At 33.5% G+C, this 20,648-nt stretch overlaps 1 protein-coding gene across 1 annotated transcript in view; it reads right to left on the bottom strand.

Annotated features, from left to right (window-relative positions):
• Window positions 1–20,648, bottom strand: part of Dnah14 (dynein axonemal heavy chain 14) — a 322,525-nt gene that overhangs the window by 121,412 nt on the left and 180,465 nt on the right. The window contains 6 exon segments of the mRNA XM_078022909.1: window positions 477–614; window positions 3,233–3,361; window positions 5,426–5,595; window positions 6,452–6,513; window positions 15,279–15,411; window positions 16,648–16,806. Of these exon segments, the coding sequence (XP_077879035.1) occupies window positions 477–614; window positions 3,233–3,361; window positions 5,426–5,595; window positions 6,452–6,513; window positions 15,279–15,411; window positions 16,648–16,806 (791 nt within the window).

The raw sequence follows: 20,648 nt of genomic DNA, 5'->3' as shown, positions 1-20,648 counted from the left end.
GGGATCAATAGCCCACAAATGGGGTAAAGGTTCTTGTAAACAAGAAAGTATACATGTACACCAATCCAGACTGACATAATAGATCTTTTGATGTTTTTTTGTTCTACAATAAAATGAGGGACTAGGGTGTTTCAGTGGTGGAACTCATGCTTAGTATGCACAAGATCCTAGGTTCAATTCCTAGCACACATATGTGTGTGCATGTGTGTGTGTGTGTGTAGGTGTGTGCATGCATACACAAAGAGCAAAATTCTATCCTGTATATACAGGATCAGCATCTCAGAGAATAAAGTCCTGTGATCTCTGGGTTTCTTATACACACTGAATTATATTTTTGATATTTACAGACATTATAACAATAGACTAGAAAATAGAGGGGGAAATAAAATCTATTTAAAGTGGTTTTAAGTTCTCACAAATGTTTCTTACACCATGAAATTAATATTTTTCATTAGAAAATGAACTGGATGTGTTACCTGGAAAATAGTCCGCAGGGCACTCTTTGGAGGATGAGGCAAAACCAGGATGGAAAAGTGCTTGAGGAGACGTGGGCTAATGTTGTTTTTACCGATTGGAGGAACACAGGCTGCAACTATAGCATGATCTTCAATATTCTGAAAGAGTGAAAGAAGAATAGTAACTAAATGCATCTGTAGGAAGTTAAATAAATGCTTTCCTGTCCCAAATGAACAAAAGATTTTAAAAATATTTGGGTGAAAATATTAAGACTACTATATACTGCAAAACAAAAATTGCAATAGAAATTTATGTTCTTAGAAGTTACCTATTCTAAAGTGTAATTTCATGATGTTACTTCTTGCAGGCTTTCTAAAGTCATCAGGAATATCTCTCCCCTCCCTGTAAAGCAACTACTAGAAATTATGAAACTCCTAAAAAAAAACTAGGGCAATGTTTTATGCATAACATTATTATCTTGGACAAGGATTTTGGGGTTAAGACTTCAAAACCCCAAGCAACAAAAGCAAAATAAACAAATGAATTTGAAGCAAATGGAAAAGTTTCTGCACAGAAAAACAATTAGTGGAATTAAGAAACAACCTATAGAACGGGAGAAAATATTTACAAACTATGTCTCTGACAAGGGATTAATATCCAGGATATATAAGGAACATCTCAGTGGCAAAAATTCCCAAATAATCCAAGTTAAGAAGTGGACAAGAAGTTCAACAAATGAAAATACACCACACATCACTGATCACCAGGGATATGCAAATGAAAGCCATAGTGCAACATCATTTTACTCTGGTTAGAATGCATATTACAAAAAAAAGATTAAAAAAAAGCAAATGTTGGTAAGGTTGTGGAGAAAGGAGTACTCTCATATGCTATTGTGAGGCTATAAATTAATGCAGATATCATGGAAAGCAGTATGAAAGTTCCTTAAATATTAGACCCAGTTATCCCACTCCTCATCATATACCCAAAGGATTTAAAATTAGCATACTATGGTGATACAGCCACATCAATGTTTATAGTAGTACAATTTACAATAGCTAAGCTATGGAATCAGCCTATATGTCCAACAGATGAATGGCCAAAGAAATTGTGGTATATATACACAATGGAATATTACTCAGCCACAAAGAATGACTTTATGACTTTTGCCAGTAAATAGATGGATCTAGATAATATCATGCTAAGTGAAATAAGCCAATCTCCTAAACCAAAGGTCAAATGTTTTTGCTGACATGTAGCAGCTAAATCATAATTAAACGGGTGGGGAGAGGAGAGAAATTCAGTAGATTAGACAAAAGAGGACAAAAGGAAAAAGGGGGGATTCGAATAGGAAAGATGGTAGAATAAATTTAGCACAATTTTCCTATATACTCATAAGAAAATATCTAAGTGAACCACACCATTGTGCCTGCCCATAAGAATAGGATCCTAAGTAAAATAAGATATAGTGCATGCTTTTATAATTTTATCAAAATTGATTCTACTGGCATATATAACTAAGAAGAACCAACAAAAAAATTTAAAATAGGGGCTGGGATTGTGGCTCAGTGGTAGAGTGCTTGCCTAGCATGTGTGAGGCCCTGGGTTTGATCCTCAGCACCACATAAAATTAAATAAATAAATAAAATAAAGATATTGTGTCCAACTACAATAAAACACAACTAAAAAATAAATATTTAAAAAAACTAAAAATAGAATTATTATATGTGTAAGCATTCCCACCATTGAGTATATATATTCAAAAGAAATTAAATCAGTATGTCAAAAGTGTATCTGTGCTCCTGTGTTCATCACAGCACTATTCACAATAGCAACAATATGCAATAACTCAAGTGCCCATCCATGGATAAATGGGTGAAGAAAATATGGTGTATATACACAATGAGATAGTATTCAGTCTTAAAAAAAAGAAAATCTTGTTATTTATTACAAATGGATGAAACTGGATAACATTATGCTATGTTAAATAATCCTAACACAGAAAGACAAATACTGCTGCATGATCTTACTCATTTGTGGCATCTAAAAAAGGTGATCTCACAGAAGACTGGAGGGTGGCAGGGAGCAGGAAATGAGAAGAGAATGGATAGCAGGTAAAAAGTTATAGAAAGTAGGAATAAGTTCTGATGCTCTGTTACACAGGTCACTATAGTTAGCAATAATATAATGTATATTTTGAAATTGTTAGAAGAGAGAATTTTGAATGTTTTTACCACAAATGATAAATGTTTGAGTTGATGGATGTAATTATTACACATTGTATAAATGTATTAAAACAACCCACTGTGACCCATAAATATATGCAATTATTACATGTGAATTAAAAATGATAAACAATCATTAGAAAATAGCAGTGTGCTTTTGAGATTAGCAAAGAGGATTTTGGTGATAAGTGAGAAATCAGAAGATCCAGTTGAGTTGTGTCTTCAGCATGATCAGATTGACTTGGAGTGAAAAGATGCTTAGCTGTTAACATAATAACGGCCATTTGACATGTTCTTACAATATCACAGCACTGTAAAGCTGGGTGAAATGATGAAAAGAATCTAAGTAGAGTCTCTGAAACACATGGACCTATTCTAAATTGCAAAGATGTAATTGACATGATTAATTTAGGCTCTTAGCCTCTTTTAACATGTCCATATGGCTAGACTGTCTAGATTTCTCACTTAATTTACTTCACACTGCTACAAATGTTTAATTTATTGTTAAATAACAATATTTAATGTGAACAAAATCTTAGAATATACTTTACCTTCCATACATTTCTTTTAGTATCATAAACCCCTCCCATGTCTAACAATTGTCTGATCAGTTCCAGTGGTGGCTGTGCTTCATACATATCAGATCCTGGAGTATTCATGTCATCAATAAATATTATAATCTTAAGGAAAACAAAATGTTTTAAAGCATATCAACTTGTAGTACCTTTGTTTAAAGTAAGAATTGGAAATATTAATTATGCTATGGAATAAGAACAAAATTATATATAATATCATGTCTATTTTTCTATTAAAATAGAATACCAAGTTCTATTTTTGAAGATAAGATCTTAGAAAACAGTAAGTTTTCAGAGTAATGAAAAATCTGCTCACCCTCTATGGACTTCTAATAATTATGTCTGATGATAGAAATATATTTGATGCTAATAATCTAATTGTGTAATTGTACAAAGGAACAGGCCTATTACTTATTAAGCATTTACTTATTGAGTGCATTTACTTATTATTGGCAAGGCACTATCATAGATGTCTAGCTATTTATTTCATATGTACTCTCATTTGGGAATAAGCCTATCACCTGGAACTAGACTTTTAAAATTCTCCTACAAATGCTGTTGTCAAGAACAACCAGCAGAATATTCAGACACAATTCCAACTTTTAAGCTTGTGTTTCTTTCCATCTTTGAAAATATTATGTACTGAAATATACTGATTATAATCTCTGTGCATTAGGCCCTTTAGATTAACTAGTTAACTGTCTTTTTTGCAAGACAAGTAACTAGTTAAAAAATACAAACAGCTCTTTACTTTGAATTACCTAATTACCTAATTTGTAATGGTCAATATAATTTTTAGTAAGACACCCAGTTTCCCCTCTTTTGTATCACAAACTAAAATTTTCTTGCTTGCTAGTGGTGCAATTAGGTACTATTATCTAATCTAACTGGGCTATTATTAACCTTTTCAAAATCTCTAAAGTTTACCTATGAAGGCAAAGATCTACCAAGTTTATCTAAATCATCATTTAAAAACCAGGAAATCTGAAGCAAACCCTTAAAAGCTCTTGAAATTGATATCGTAGGAATTACCCCTTTGCTTATTTTATGGTATTGAATTGGAGTCAATGTAAATGTCTATTGTGACAGAGAATTTGGTTGAATAAATGGGCAGTTATAATTTGGATATGGAATATCCCCCCAAAGCTCATTGGTCCCTAATGAAGCAATTTCAGTAGTGGGGCTTTTCAGAAGTAATTGGATCATGAGGGCTTTAACATCATCAGTGGATTAATCTATTAATAAATTCATAATCTGAATGGATACTGGGAGGTGGTAGAACTTAGTTGGAGGGAGCAAGTCTTTGGGGGCATGTCCTGTTGGACTCTATCTTGTCCTGGACTCTTCTGCTGTCTCTGCTTCCCAGAGGTAAACAGCTTTCCTCTGCTCTACCCCTCTGCTCAGAAGGACTATGGACTAAAACCTCTGAAACTGAAACCTCTGAAACCATGGACTAAAACCTCTGAAACTAGGAGCCAAAATCAATCTTTCCTTCTAAGTTGTTTTCCCAGATTTAAAGTTTTTTTTAATCCCAGTGATAAAAAGCTAACATACTTATCCAGGTAGACAGAGGGTAAGAAAAAGAAATGCTCAACACCATTTTAAGAAACAGACAGGTGAGCTCTGTGGTGCATGTCTATAATCCCAGATACTCAGGAGGTTGAGGCAGAAGGATCACAGGTTCAAGGCCAGCCTGGGCAACTTAGTAAGATACTATCTCACAATAAAAAAATAAAAAAGGTTGTGGATGTAGCTCAGTGACAGAGCACTTGCCTTGCATGTGTGAAGCCCTGGGTTTGATCCTCAGGAAAGAAAGAAAGAAAGGAAGGAAGGAAGGAAGGAAGGAAGAAGAAAGAGGGAGTTGTTACAAGGCTCTTCTCTTGTTACCACAAGGTTAGCGTCTAACCCATTTTCCAGTATTCTTATCTTTATTCAGATTTCAGTAGTTTCTTTTGGCCTTAGTAATCTCAATCAGTATAATTCTCTATGTTGGAAAATTGAATTATATTGATTTGAAAACCGGAGTTTCCATTATAAAGTGCATATTCTAGGAAAGTTCAGGAGCATGTTGTATAACAATCTTTTTACTAGTATTAATTAAAATAAATTAATTTATCATTTGAATAGCATAGCCAGATTATTTAACAGGGAGGGAGGGAAGTATTTTACCCTGCTGTTTTTAGGTGCTCCAAGAGTGTCTTTATTTTTTCTCACTAACTTTTTAAGAATCATCTCCTTCATTTTGGCAACTGTCATATTGGTGCTAAAATTTATTGCAGAAACTATAATTCCTTTATGACTTTCATCAGTTTTGTCATACAGCTTCTTAGTAGAATTATCTATCATGCAAAAAAAAAAAGAAAGACAAATTGAGAACACTTTAAGAATATTTTTGTTTTAGGCTGTTCAAACATTTGAAAATTATATAATTTTACTATTTTGTTGTCTTTTCCAAAAAACTATTCTGAGAGGAGGAACACCAATTTAGGAATGTTTCCTTACTTTTTCACAGTAAACAGTATCTCTCTAGAACCATAGTCAAATGTAACTTTATGAAAGCTCAGAGACCCTCTTCTCACTTATGCATGTTAGTAGACAGACAGAACTTCTTAAGATCTAAAAGCAGCATGCAGCTAGATCTAGCAAATACATAAAAATTGGCACACATTCTCTGAGGGAGGATCATCCAGAGGGTAATTTGGGATAGTACTATAGCAGCTTAAGAACAAAATGTCTTCTGGCAGGACCTGATGACATGGCTCCCTTTCATTTTCCATAGCTACCTCAGGATAGCCCCATTTTTTCTTCTTGAGAAGTGGAGTTGTTGCTCCATAAATTAGTAAATCAGAATTTTCAAAGATGAGGCTTCTGAAATTCCATGTATGTTTGTATCGCATGGCCTGATTTGAGAACTTATAGAATCATAATTTTCTATTGCACTATGTTTAAAACCATGAAAGTGTGTTCAGTTACTTCCAGATTTCATCTGAGTTCATTGACAAAGGAGGTAAATCTTCTCTACTGTCTCTCCTCTATCTTTTGAAGAGATTAGAACAATTTGAGAGAGTACTGGGTATTTTTTGAGGACTTTTTAATATTAAATTATCAATTTGAATTTTTCCTTCTGAGATTTCTAAAAGAAATGATTTACATACAGTTGAGATAGAGAACTTTTGAAACTGTATTAATACATACCATGTTTTCTACTTGATATCTTATGGGTTTCAGTAAACAAGACGCTGATGTTCTGCTTTAGGCTATTGAATCAAATGTTTTAAAGGTTCAAAATTAGTTTATTTACAATTATATCTATATTAACAAAAAATGAAATAACAACATGTGGCTGATTTTAGTTGTATATCCTCTATAAGAAAACAGTCCCCCTATCCTCCATCCCCATTCATATTTTTACAGATAAAATTAGTATCCACGTTGAAACTGAAACTCAAACTTAACATGGACTTACTTAAAATTGAACTGGGCAAATTCTTAGGATGCCAAGTTATTGGTGTTTTCTAAAGGTAGTAAGCCATTACCTCCCTTCTGTCTTTATAAAATGTTTGCCTTATGGATCATACAGTAAAAGACTTGTCTTTATTTTCATCTTGTATTTAGGTGTTTGATTTTATATGTTTGACAAAATAGTATGTCTTAATAAAGATCCAATTCACTATTAAGCATACCTATTTTTTTTTTAGACTCTTATTCGTGATATTTAGATCAGGAATAATTTCTATTGTATTAAATGCTTAAAAAAGTTATCTCTCTAAATTTTAAAGGTCTTCTTGAAGTGCAGTAAGAGTCTATTCTAAAATAATTAGTAGTGTAAGATGTAGATGATGGTGGCTTGGAAACAGGAGAATTAAAGCAATTTGTGACATGTGTAAAGACAGAAGATTCAAATAATAGGAGACCAAATGTGGGTAATGAGAATGGAGATACAATGATTGTAATTGATCAGAAGGAACTTTAAAGATGGATAGGAAGAAACTCAAGGATGATTCCTAGGTGTTAAGCTTGAGTACCTAGTCTTTTCTGTTAAAGTAAAGAACAGTGGAGGAATATAGGTTTGGAAGAGAAATTAAGAGTTATGTTTTGGATTTGTGAAGGTTGAGATGTTTATGGGATATCCAAGTATGTACATGACATAGACAGCTGGCTACCTGACTTTCATGATTAGAGGAAAGGTCTTATGAACCTCTCCAAGATTTTGCCTTCTTATTCAATTCAAAAGCAATAGGCTTCTTTAATATTTTAACAGAACCAGAATTAACTTTAGAAATTTGCACTTTTTATTTGTATAATTCAGAGTTCCTTTTTCCTCTCCTTTTAGGAAGAGGCAGACAGAATACAGAGTGACAGAAATAAAACTTTTCTTTACAAAAGTCTTTTTGTATTTGTTAAGTAGCTCATATATTTCTAGTACAATAAAAAAAATGTTATACAAAACTTTATTTGCATCTATTAGGCACATTTTTTCTAGGAGAAAAATTATTATTGCTATCTTTTATGCTATATAAAAATTGAGATTTTAGATTTATTTATATTTAAAGTATGTGTAAGAATTCCTTATTTAAAGGAATGAAACTAGTTGTTCATAATTTGAAGATTTTCCTTTAAGTAGAAAATCTCAGTAGACCAATAATAAGGAAGGAGATTGAGTCAGTAATAAGACTCCCATCAAAGAAAAGCCCAGACTTGGATATTTCAACATTGAATTCTACCATTATTTAAGGAGGAACTAATATAAATCCTTCTCAATCTCTACCAGAAAAGTCAAGAAGGAGGAATATTTTTAAACTCATTTTACAAGGCTAGCATTAACTTGATCCCAAGGCCAGAACATGATACTATAAAAAATTAGAGGTACTAACTCTGATGAACACATATGCAAAATCTTAATAAAACTAAATTCAACAGCACATTATAAAGACCATTCAACATGATCAAGTGGATTTATTCCTGGGAATGCAAGGATGATTTGACACACACAAATTAACAAATGAAGGACAAAATTATATTATGGATGCAGAAAAAAACTCAAAACATTTCACAAAGTTCAATACTTTTTCATGATAAAAACTCCAGAGAATTAGGCATAGAAGGAGTGTATGTCAACACAATAAAGTCCACATGTGAAAAGCCCCCAATTAACATCAGTCTGAGTAGTGAAAAGCAGAAAGATGAGGATACCCATTCTTATCACTTCTTTCCAATATGGTACTGAAAGTCACAGAGAAATTAATCAAGATAAAATAAAGGCATCCAAATAGGAAAGGAAGAAGTAAAACTGTTTCTATTTGCTGATGACATACATTTTATGTAGAAAACCCTGAAAATCCACCATAAAACTGTTGGAATTGGTAAGTGAATTCAGTAAAGTTACAGGATACATAATCAAGACACTAAAATCATATTTCTATATTTCTATACATTAGCAGCAAACCATCTGAAAAAGATAAATAATCCAATATGTAATGTCATTAAGATAATTAGGAGTAATTATTCAACTAGAAGATGCAAAATCTATATACTGAAAACTTAAAAAAATTTTTCTGATGAGGAAAATTGAAGAAAATACAAATAAGTGGAAACATATTTTGTATTCATGGATTACAAGAATTAACATTGTTGGGCTGGGGTTGTAGCTCAGTAGTAGAGCACTTGCCTAGCATGTGTGAGGTCCTTGGTTCAATTCTCAATACTGTATATAAGTAAATAAAATAAAGGTCCATTGACAACTAAAAAATATTTAAAAAATTAACATTGTTAAAATGTCCACATTATCTAAAGTAATCTACAAATTCCAATGTCATGTTTCATTTTTCCTATGGAATTGCAAAAGACTCCAAATAGTCAAAGCAGTCTTGAGCAGAAAGAAAAAAGCTGGAGGCATCACATCATCTAATTTCAAAATATGCTATAAATGCATAGTGATCAAGCCAACATAATAGTAACATAAACACACACACAATGAGAAATGGAGCAAAGAGCCCATAAATAAGCTCAGACACTTATGGTGAATTGATTTTTGATAAAGATGCTAGAGACACATAATGGGGAGATGAGAGTCTCTTCAATAAATGGTATCATGAAAACTAGATATCCATACGCAGAAGTATAAAGTTGGACCATTATTCACAACTTATACAAAAATCAACTCAAAATGAACTAAAGACCTAAATGTCACATCTGAAACTATTAAAGTACTAGAAAAAAAAAACTATAAAGAGTATTGGTCGGGGCAAAGATTTTTTATATAATGCCCAAAGCATAGCAACAAAAGCAATAGAAAAATGGGAATGCATCAAATTAAAATGCTTTTAGGGCTCAGGTGGGTTATGGCTCAGTGGTAGAGTGCTTTCTTAGCATGTGTGAAGCACTGGGTTTGATCCTCAGCACCACATAAAAACAAATAAAATAAAGGTACTGTGTCCATCTACAACTAAAAAACATAATTAAAAAACATTAAAATGTCACCCTGATTCCAAAACCAGACAAAGACACCTAAAAGAAAGAAAACTTCAGACCAATATCTCTAATGAATATAGATGCAAAAATCCTCAATAAAATTCTGGAAAATTGGATACAAAAACATATCAAAAAGATCGTGCACCATGATCAAGTGGGATTCATCCCCAGGATGTAAGGTTGGTTCAACATATAGAAATCAATAAATGTAATTCATCACATCAATGGACTTAAAGATAAGAACCATATGATCATCTCGATAGATGCAGAAAAAGCATTTGACAAAATACATCACCCCAATATCTTCAAAACACTAGAAAAACTAGGGATAACAGGAACTTACCTCAACATTGTGAAAGCTCTCTATGCTAAGCCTCAGGCCAGCATCATTCTAAATGGAGAAAAACTGAAGGCATTCCCTTTAGAATCTGGAACAAGGCAGGGATGCCCTCTCTCACCACTTCTATTCAACATAGTTCTTGAAATACTGGCCAGAGCAATTAGACAAAAGAAATTAAAGGAATAACTATAGGAAAAGAAGAACTTAAACTAGCACTATTTGCTAATGATATAATTCTATACTAGAAGACCCAAAAAACTCTACCAAGAAACTTCTAGAACTAGTAAATAAATTCAGCAAAGTGGCAGGATATAAAATCAACACCTATAAAATATAAAATGGAACCACCATTTGACCCTGCTATTGCCCTTCTTGGACTATTCTCTGAAGACCTTAAAAGAGCATGCTACAGGGATACTGCCACATCGATGTTCATAGCAGCACAATTCATAATAGCTAGACTGTGGAACCAACCCAGATGACCTTCAATAGATGAATGGATAAAAAAAAATGTGTCATCTATACACAATAGAGTACTATGCAGCAATAAAAAATGACAAAATCATAGAATTTGCAGGGAAATGGATGGCACTAGAGCAGATTATGCTTAGTGAAGCTAGCCAATCCCTAAAAAACAAATACCAAATGTCTTCTTTGATATAATGAGAGCAACTATGAACAGAGCAGGGAGGAAGAGCAGGAAGAAAAGATTAACATTAAACAGAGACATGAGATGGGAGGGAAAGGGAGAGAAAAGGGAAATTGCATGGAAATCAAGGGAGACCCTCATTGCTATACAAAATTACATATAAGAGGTTGTGAGGGGAATGGGAAAATAAACAAGGAGAGAAATGAATTACAATACATGGGGTAGAGAGAGAAGATGGGAGGGGAGGGGAGGGGGGATAGTAGGGGATAGGAAAGGTAGCAGAATACAACAATTACTAATAGGGCATTATGTAAAATTGTGGATATGTAACCGACGGGATTCTGCAATCTGCATTTGGGGTAAAATTGGGAGTTTATAACCCACTTCAATCTAATGTATGAAATATGATATGTCAAGAGCTTTGTAATGTTGTGAACAACCAATAAAAAAAAAGAGGTTGTGAGGGGAATGGGATAATAAACAAGGAGGTAAATGAATTACAGTAGATGGGGTAGAGAGAGAAGATGGGAGGGGAGGGGAGGGGGGATAGTTGAGGATAGGAAAGGTAGCAGAATACAACAGTTACTAATATGGCATTATGTAAAAATGTGGATGTGTAACCGAAGTGATTCTGCAATCTGTATTTGGGGTAAAAATGGGAGTTCATAACCCACTTGAATCTAATGTATGAAATATGATATGTCAAGAACTATGTAATGTTTTGAACAACCAATAAAAAAATGACTGGAGAAACAAACAAACAAAAATAAAATAAAATCAACACCTATAAATCAAAGGCGTTTCTGTATATCAATGACAAATCCTCTGAAAAGGAAATGAGGAAAACTACTCCACTTACAATATTCTCAAAAAAATAAAATACTTGAGAATCAATCTAACAAAAGAGATGAAAGATCTTTACAATGAAAACTATAGAACCCTAAAGAGAAATAGAAGAAGACCTTAGAAGATGGAAAGATCTACCTTGCTCCTGGATAGGCAGAATTAATATTATTAAAATGACCATACTACCAAAAGCACTATACAGGTTCAATGAAATTCTGATCAAAATCTCAATGACATTCCTTATAGAAATAGAAAAAGCAATCATTAAATTCATCTGGAAAAATAAGAGACCCAGAATAGCTAAAGCAATTCTAAGCAGGAAGAGTGACACAGGTGGTATCGCTAGCTATACCAGACCTTAATCTATACTACAGAGCAATAGTAACAAAAACAGCTCGGTACTGGCACCAAAAAAGGCTGGTAGACCAATGGTACAGAATAGAGGACACAGAGACTAACCCACAGAATTATAACTACCTTATATTAGACAAAGATGCCAAAAGCATGCACTGGAGAAAGGATAGCATCTTCAACAAATGGTGCTGGGAAAATTGGAAATCCATATGCAACAAAATGAAATTGAATCCCTATCTCTCACCATGCACAAAAGTTAACTCAAAATGGATCAAGGGTCTAGGAATTAAACCAGAGACTCTGTGTCTAATAGAAGAAAAAGTAGGCCCCAATCTCCATCACGTGAGGCTAAGTCCCAACTTCCTTAATAAAACGCCTATAGTACAAGAATTAAAACCAAGAATCAACAAATGGAATGGATTCAAACTAAAAAGTTTTTTCTCAGTCAAGAGAAATAATATATGTGAGGTGAATAGGGAGCTTACATCTTGGGAACAAATTTTTACCCCTCACACATCAGATAGAGTGCTAATCTCTAGGGTATATAAAGAGCTGAACAAGATAAGCACCAAAAAACCCCAAACAATCCAATCAATAAATGGGCCAAGGACCTGAACAGACACTTCTCAGAAGAGGATATACAATCAATCAACAAATATAAGAAAAAATGCTAATCATCTCTAGCAATCAGAGAAATGCAAATTAAAACTACTCTAAGATACCATCTCACTCCAGTAAGAATGGCAGCCATTAAGAAGACAAACAACAAGTGCTGGTGAGGATGCAGAGAAAAAGGTACACTCATACACTGCTGGTGGGACTGCAATTGGTGCAGCCAATTTGGAAATCAGTATGAAGATTCCTTGGAAAGCTGGGAATAAAACCACCACTTGACCCAGCTATTCCTCTTCTTGGACTATACCCAAAGGAACTAAAAATAGCATACTACAAGGACATAGCCACATTAATGTTTATAGCAACACAATTCATAATAGCTAAACTGTGGAGCCAAACTAGATGTCCTTCAATGAATGAATGGATAAAAAAAAAATGTGGCATTTATACACAATGGAATATTACTCAGCACTATAAAATAATAAGATCATGGCATTTGAAGGGAAATGGATGGCATTAGACAGATTATGCTAAGTGAAGTTAGCCAATCCCCCCGAAAAAATGCCAAATGTCTTCTTTGATATAAGGGGGGTGACTCAAAATGGGGTAGGGACGAAGAGTATGGGAAGAGGGGTGGGAGAGAAAGGGAGGGAGAAGGGGAATTGCATGGATGGTGGAAGGAGACATCATTGTTGTACAAACTTCATGTATGCAGATGTGAAAAAAAAAGAAAAGAATTTCTTTTCTTTTCATGAAAAAGAAGACTCAAACTCAGAATGCATGTTTAGGCATTATGTTCAGAGACTTTTTTTTTCTTTCTTTTTTGTTTTTTTTAGCACCTAATATATGTTTGTTTTTACAACATCAAAATTATTTCACCTCTATCCAAGAAATGCTATCATATAAAATTAGGGAAAATTTGGAAGCTAGAGAGGAAAAAGGAAAAGAAATGTGGGGGAATCTCAATAAAATCAATGGGAAATCAGTAGAATAGAGGAAAGGGATCAAAGGGAGGGACGACAGGAAGGAAAGGGGAAGTACTTCGAAATGATATTGGCCAAATTATATTGTTGAATTGTGTGCATGTATGAATATGTAATCACAAATCTCACCATTATGTATCATTATGTAATTATGTGCATTACACAATTACAATGCACCAATAAAATATAAAAAACATTAAAATGCTTTTTTATAACAAAAGAAACAACAGAATGAAGAAACAACTTATGGAATTGAAGAAAATGTCTGCAAACCATACATTTGAGAAGGAGTTAGTATCCAAAATATGTAAAGAACCCAAATTACTAGATAAAAAGAAAACAGTTAAAAAATGGTCACAACACATTTCACAAAAGAAGACATACAAATAGCCAATTGGTTTATGGGAAAATACTCAACATCATTTGTCATCAGGAAAAGGAAAATCATAAGGACTGTGGAAGTAAAGGAACCCTTGTACACTGTCCATAGAAATGTAATTAGTGCAGACATTCTGGAAAACAGTATGGAGGCTCCTCAAAAAACTACATCTAGAATTACTATATGATACAGCAATCCCATTTCTGGGTATATACCCCAAAGTACTGAAATCAGTATGTTGAATAGACATCTACATTTCAATGTTCACTGCAGCATTACTTACAATAGCCAAGATATTGCACTAACCACTGATCAGTGAATAAATGGATAAATAAAATGTATGTATACAAAATGGTGTTCAGCCTTAAAAAGGATGAAATCTTGTCATCTGTGACAACATAGATGAACCTGGAGGACATTATGCCAAGAGATACAAGTCAGGCACAGAAAGACAAATAGTGCATAATCTCACTTATATTTGGAATATAAAAAAGATGAAGCAAAGGATAGAATGGTGGTTTCCAGAGGTAAGGAGGTGAGGTGGGAGGGAATGGTCAGAGAACAACGTTCAGTTAGATATAGGAATAAGATTTCAAGGTCTCTTGCATAGTGATGACTACAGTTAATACTAATGTATTGCCTATTTCAATATAGCAAATAAAAAAATTAAATGTTCTCACTCTAAAAAATAGTAGTGAGGTGATAGATGTGTTAATTAGCTGAAGTAATCATTTCATAATGCATATCAAAACATACATCCCACAAATATATACAATTATTATTTTTAAGTGAGAGCATTTAAATTGAAAACATAAAGGGGAGATTAGGAAAATTCTTCTTTTGAATAACTCTGCCTTTTTATATAATAGATTTACTTTTTTTTTAGTTTAATAAAAGTAACATTTGTTACAAAACATTGAGAAAATAATGATAACCAGAAAAAATTATTCATGGTCTTAACATTTTGGTGCATTACTTTCAGGCTTTTTTCTTTGCATATATTTTACACACATAGTTTATATATCATTCTGCAATTTTTCCTTGTGACTTTTTTATTACATAGAAATATATATGGGGCTGGGGTTGTAGCTCAGTGGTGGAGCACTTGCCTAGCACATGTGAGATTCTGGGTTTGATCCTCAGGACCACATAAAAATAAATAACTAAATAAAATATTATTCTGTTATTATACCTAATTAAAATACATAAAAATTATTAAAAATAAAGGTATAAAATAAAAGAAATATATCATGATAGAATTTCAGGCAATTCATTGCATAGATTTGCTTTTTAAAAACAAGGCACACATATGTTAAGGCCAACATTTTTTTATAAATAGAATCTAAATAATAGATGAATAAAATTTAAAGTGTAATATATACAACCTTGATTTTTTGATCTCATTATGTAATAGGACATCTCCTAAAATTGACCCATATTTTATATCAAATGCTCCGGAGTTCTCTAACTTTTCAAGCATTTGGTTAATGGTAGCAGTTTTCCCAACACCACATTCTCCTAAGAGGGAAAAATATTTTAGGTTAGAATTACATGCCAGAAAATGACATATGTTAACATATTAAAACGAACTAATAGTGTAACAGACCTGGTTTATTGGGATCCCCAGAGTTAGACCTCTAGCCTAGGTGTCTGAGGAAACAATAGCATTTTCCTTCATCTGAAATTTACTTGAAAAGTATGTTTTTGCTTTTCCCTTTTTAAAATGTGATACTGGCTAGGTAAGTGAGTTAATATGTATCCTTCTCAGAGTCTACATTATTTACATATTTTACAAAAGAATAGATAAGGAGCTAATGGGTTTTTAAAATTTGTTATTTTTATATATACATGACAGTACAGTGCATTTTGACATACATACATATAGTACAACCCATTCCAATTAGGATCCTATTCTTGTAGTTGTACATAATATGGAGTTTACACTGGTCGTGTATTCATTTAAGAGCAAAGGAAAGTTATATCTGATTTATTCTACTGTCTATATATTTTTATCTAATGTTCATTAAGCCCATCACAAATTGTTTTGCCTATAGCACACTAGAAATACTACATGAAATGAAATTCCTTGAGAACATTTGCTAAGACAATCGGAGGGAGAAATTTGATGATAAATTCTTTATTGAGGCAGAACAGGGACTCATGACTTGATAATTCACTAAATAATAATTCCTTAGATGAAATTAAAGGCAAGCTATGGTTACCTGAGAGTCACCCTGCTGGAATTCTTTGAATATGGAACCGGGAAAATGATAGTACTTGCCTCTGGTGATGGACCATATAAGTTAGAAAACTGGAAAAGGTGATTAAGTTGAAATAAATGTTCAGAAACAATGGAAGCCATAGAGTGATTCCTTTGGTAAAAGTAAAAAAGTGAAAAATTTAGCTTCCAGTTGAGGAATTACATGTGTAGATTTAATTAAACCAATCAATGTTACCATTAGTGGACCTCCAAGGACCTCAGCCCGCAGGCTATGGAGACCAGTTATATATTTGCTCAGTAGTTCTACTGCTAGAATTTTCCTGAAGGTAATGAAAAGATGAAAAAGATTCACAATGTCCTCTAATAGAAAATATGTAGGGAAATGGGCATTTTATACACTGTTAGTAAGGATGTGAATTGATATAGTCACCAAAACTTTTCAGGACCTATTTTTTCCCATTTCACATGTTTGGACCAAGTAATATTTCCTCCTAACTCTAAAATACCCCTTCATTTACATTTTTTAAAAATACCTGTGAGAAGCACAGGGCAGGAATTCTTTAAGAGAAGGCTCATGAGAAAAGAAAGGCATGTTGTGTCTCTGGTAGCAACATAATTAATGTACTCTCCACATTCTATCATCTTCAATATGTTGTCACCAGATTCTCGAATGTCAGTCAGTAATGAAGTCCCTAAGTTAAAAAAGAAAAGTTTCTAATGACTTAGAAATATTAAACTAACATTTTGTGTACTTAATACTTTCTGAAAAAAATTCAACATATTATAAAGAAATTTAACTATTTTAAAGATTGACATTTTTAAAAGTAAAAAATAGCCAAACATAGGCAATTTGATGTAAAATAAAACACACACACAAACATAAATCCAAAAAGAAACTTTCTTATAAGCCATTAAAAGATTTTTTTTCTGATCAGTATCATTCCATTTAACAAATGTATCATGCAAAATTTTTCTTTTTTTTACTCAGTGCTCTAGTTATAGACATTTATGATGTTTTCAATCTTTGTAATAGCAATTACAAACAAGTCTGAGTTAAGTAATACACATATGTTATTTCACATATATGTGGACTAATTTTTTTATAAGTAGAGTTTTGGATCAATATAAACTGTCATATGATATATAATTTGATGGATATTGACAAATTGCTCTCCAATATTTGAGAGTCTATATCTTCATGCCTTCGTGAAAGGTATCAAACTTCTTGATCCTCACCAAAATTACAGGTAAAAATTATATCTAATTGTAGATTAACTTGAATTTCTCATATATGAATCAACTCTTTATATGTAAGAAGTGTTTATTTTTCTATAAATTGTTTTTTTTTATTGGTTGTTCAAAACATTACAAAGCTCATGATATATCATCTTTCATACATTTGACTCAATTGGGTTATGGACTCCCATTTTTACCCCAAATACAAATTGCAGAATCATATCGGTTACACACTCACATTTTTACATAATGGCATATTAGTTACTGTTGTATTCTGCTACCTTTCCTATCCCCTACTATCCCCCCTCCCCTCCCCACCCATCATCCCTCTCTACCTCATCTGCTGTTGTTCAATTCTCTCCCTTGTTTCCCCCGCCCTTTCCCCTCACATCCTCTTCTATGTAATTTTGTATAACATTGAGGGTCTCCTACCATTTCCTTATGCTTTCCCTTCTCTCTCCCTTTCTCTGCCCCCACTCGTCTTTGTTTAATGTTAATCTTTTCCTCATGCTCTTCCTCCCTGTTCTGTTCTTAGTTGCTCTCTTTATATCAAAGAAGACATTTGGCATTTGTTTTTTAAGGATTGGCTAGCTTCATTTAGCATAATCTGCTCTAATGCCATCCATTTCTCTGCAAATTCTATAATTTTGTCATTTTTTATTGCTGCCTAGTACTCCATTGTGTATAGATGCCACATTTTTTTTTTTTATCCATTCATCTATTGAAGGGCATCTAGGTTGGTTCCACAGTCTAGCTATTGTGAATTGTGCCACTATGATCATTGATGTGGCAGTATCCCTATAGTACGCTCTTTTAAGATCCTCAGGGAATAGTCCGAGGAGGGCGATAGCTGGGTCAAATGGTGGATCCATTCCCAGCTTTCCCAGGTATCTCCATACTGCTTTCCAAATTGGCCTTGCCAATTTGCAGTCCCACCAGCAGTGTACAAGTGAACCCTTTTCCCCACATCCTCGCCAGCACTTATTGTTGTTTGACTTCATAATGGCTGCCAATCTTACTGGAGTGAGATGGTATCTTAGGGTGGTTTTGATTTGCATTTCTCTGACTGCTAAAGATGGTGAGCATTTTTTCATGTACTTGTTGATTGATTGTATGTCCTCCTCTGAGAAGTGTCTGTTCAGGTCCTTGGCCCATTTGTTGATTGGGTTATTTGTTATCTTATTGTTTAATTTTTTGAGTTCTTTGTATATTCTGGATATTAGGGCTCTATCTGAGGTGTGAGGGGTAAAAATTTGTTCCCAGGATGTAGGCTCCCTATTCACCTCTCTTATTGTTTCTCTTGCTGAGAAAAAACTTTTTAGTTTAAGTAAGTCCCATTTGTTTATTCTTGTTATTAACTCTTGGGCTATGGGCGTCCTATTAAGGAATTTGGAGCCCGACCCCACAATATGTAGATCGTAGCCAACTTTTTCTTCTATCAGACACAGTGTCTCTGATTTGATATCTAGCTCCTTGATCCATTTTGAGTTAACTTTTTTGCATGGCGAGAGAAAGGGATTCAGTTTCATTTTGTTGCATATGGATTTCCAATTTTCCCAGCACCATTTGTTGAAAATGCTATCCTTCCTCCATTTCATGTTTTTAGCCCCTTTATCAAATATAAGATAGTTGTAACTTTGTGGATTAGTCTCTGTGTCCTCTATTCTGTACCATTGGTCCACCTGCCTGTTTTGGTACCAGTACCATGCTGTTTTTGTTACTACTGCTTTGTAGTACAGTTTGAAGTCTGGTATCGTTATACCTCCAGATTCACACTTCCCACTTAGAATTGCTTTTGCTATTCTGGGTCTTTTGTTTTTCCATATGAATTTCATGATTGCTTTATCTATTTCTACAAGAAATGCCATTGGGATTTTAATTGGCATCGCATTAAACCTGTAGAGAACTTTGGGTAGTATCGCCATTTTGATGATGTTAGTTCTGCCTATCCATGAACAGGGTACATTTTTCCATCTTCGAAGAGCTTCTTCTATCTCTCTCTTTAGGGTTCTGTAGTTTTCATTGTATAAATCTTTCACCTCTTTTGTTAGGTTGATTCCCAAGTATATTATTTTCTTTGAGGATATTGTGAATGGAGTGGTTTTCCTCATTTCCATTTCAGAAGTTTTGTTGCTGATATACAGGAATGCCTTTGATTTATGTGTGTTGATTTTATATCCTGCCACTTTGCTGAATTCATTTATTAACTCTAGCAGTTTCTCTGTAGACCCTTTTGGGTCTGTTAAATATATTATCATGTCATCCACAAATAGCGATAATTTAAGTTCTTCTTTTCCTATTTTTATGCCTTTAATTTCTTTCGTCTGTCTAATTGCTCTGGCTAGTATTTCAAGAACTAAATTGAATAGAAGTGGTGATAGAGGGCATCCCTGTCTTGTTCCAGATTTTAGAGGGAATGCCTTCAGTTTTTCTCCATTTAGGATGATGCTAGCCTGAGGTTTAGCATATATAGCTTTTATAATGTTGAGGTAAGTTCCTGTTATCCCTAGTTTTTCTAGTGTTTTGAACATAAAGGGATGCTGTACTTTGTCAAATGCTTTTTCTGCATCTATTGAGATGATCATATGGTTCTTGTGTTTAAGTCTATTGATGTGGTGAATAGCATTTATTGATTTCCGTATATTGAACCAGCCTTGCATCCCAGGGATGAATCCTACTTGATCATGGTGTACAATTTTTTTGATATGCTTTTGTATTCGATTCACCAGGATTTTATTGAGAATTTTTGCATCCAAGTTCATTAGAGATATTGGTCTGTAGTTTTCTTTCTTTGAAGTGTCTTTGTCTGGTTTTGGGATCAGGGTGATGTTGGCCTCATAGAATGAATTTGGAAGAGCTCCTTCTTTTTCTATTTCATGAAATAGCTTGAAAAGTATTGGTATTAATTCTTCTTTGAAGGTTTTGTAAAACTCCGATGTATACCCATCCGGTCCAGGGCTTTTTTTGGTTGGTAGTCTTTTGATGGCTTCTTCTATTTCTTCCTTTGTTATTGGTCTGTTTAAATTGCATGTGTCTTCCTGACTCACTCTGGGCAGATCGTATGACTTAAGAAATTTATTGATATCTTCACTATCTTCTATTTTATTGGAATATAGGGTTTCAAAATACTTTCTAATTATCTTCTGTATTTCTGTAGTGTCTGTTGTGATATTGCCTTTTTCATCCCATATGTTAGTAATTTGAGTTCTTCTCTTCGTTAGCATGGCTAAGGGCCTGTTGATCTTATTTATTTTTTCAAAGAACCAACTTTTAGTTTTTTCAGTTTTTTCAATGTTTT

This window comes from Ictidomys tridecemlineatus, chromosome 10 (assembly GCF_052094955.1).
Source record: "Ictidomys tridecemlineatus isolate mIctTri1 chromosome 10, mIctTri1.hap1, whole genome shotgun sequence".
NCBI lineage: Eukaryota > Metazoa > Chordata > Mammalia > Rodentia > Sciuridae > Ictidomys > Ictidomys tridecemlineatus.
The sequence above is the reverse complement of the archived record's forward strand: the minus strand, read 5'-3'. Positions and strand labels throughout refer to the sequence as shown.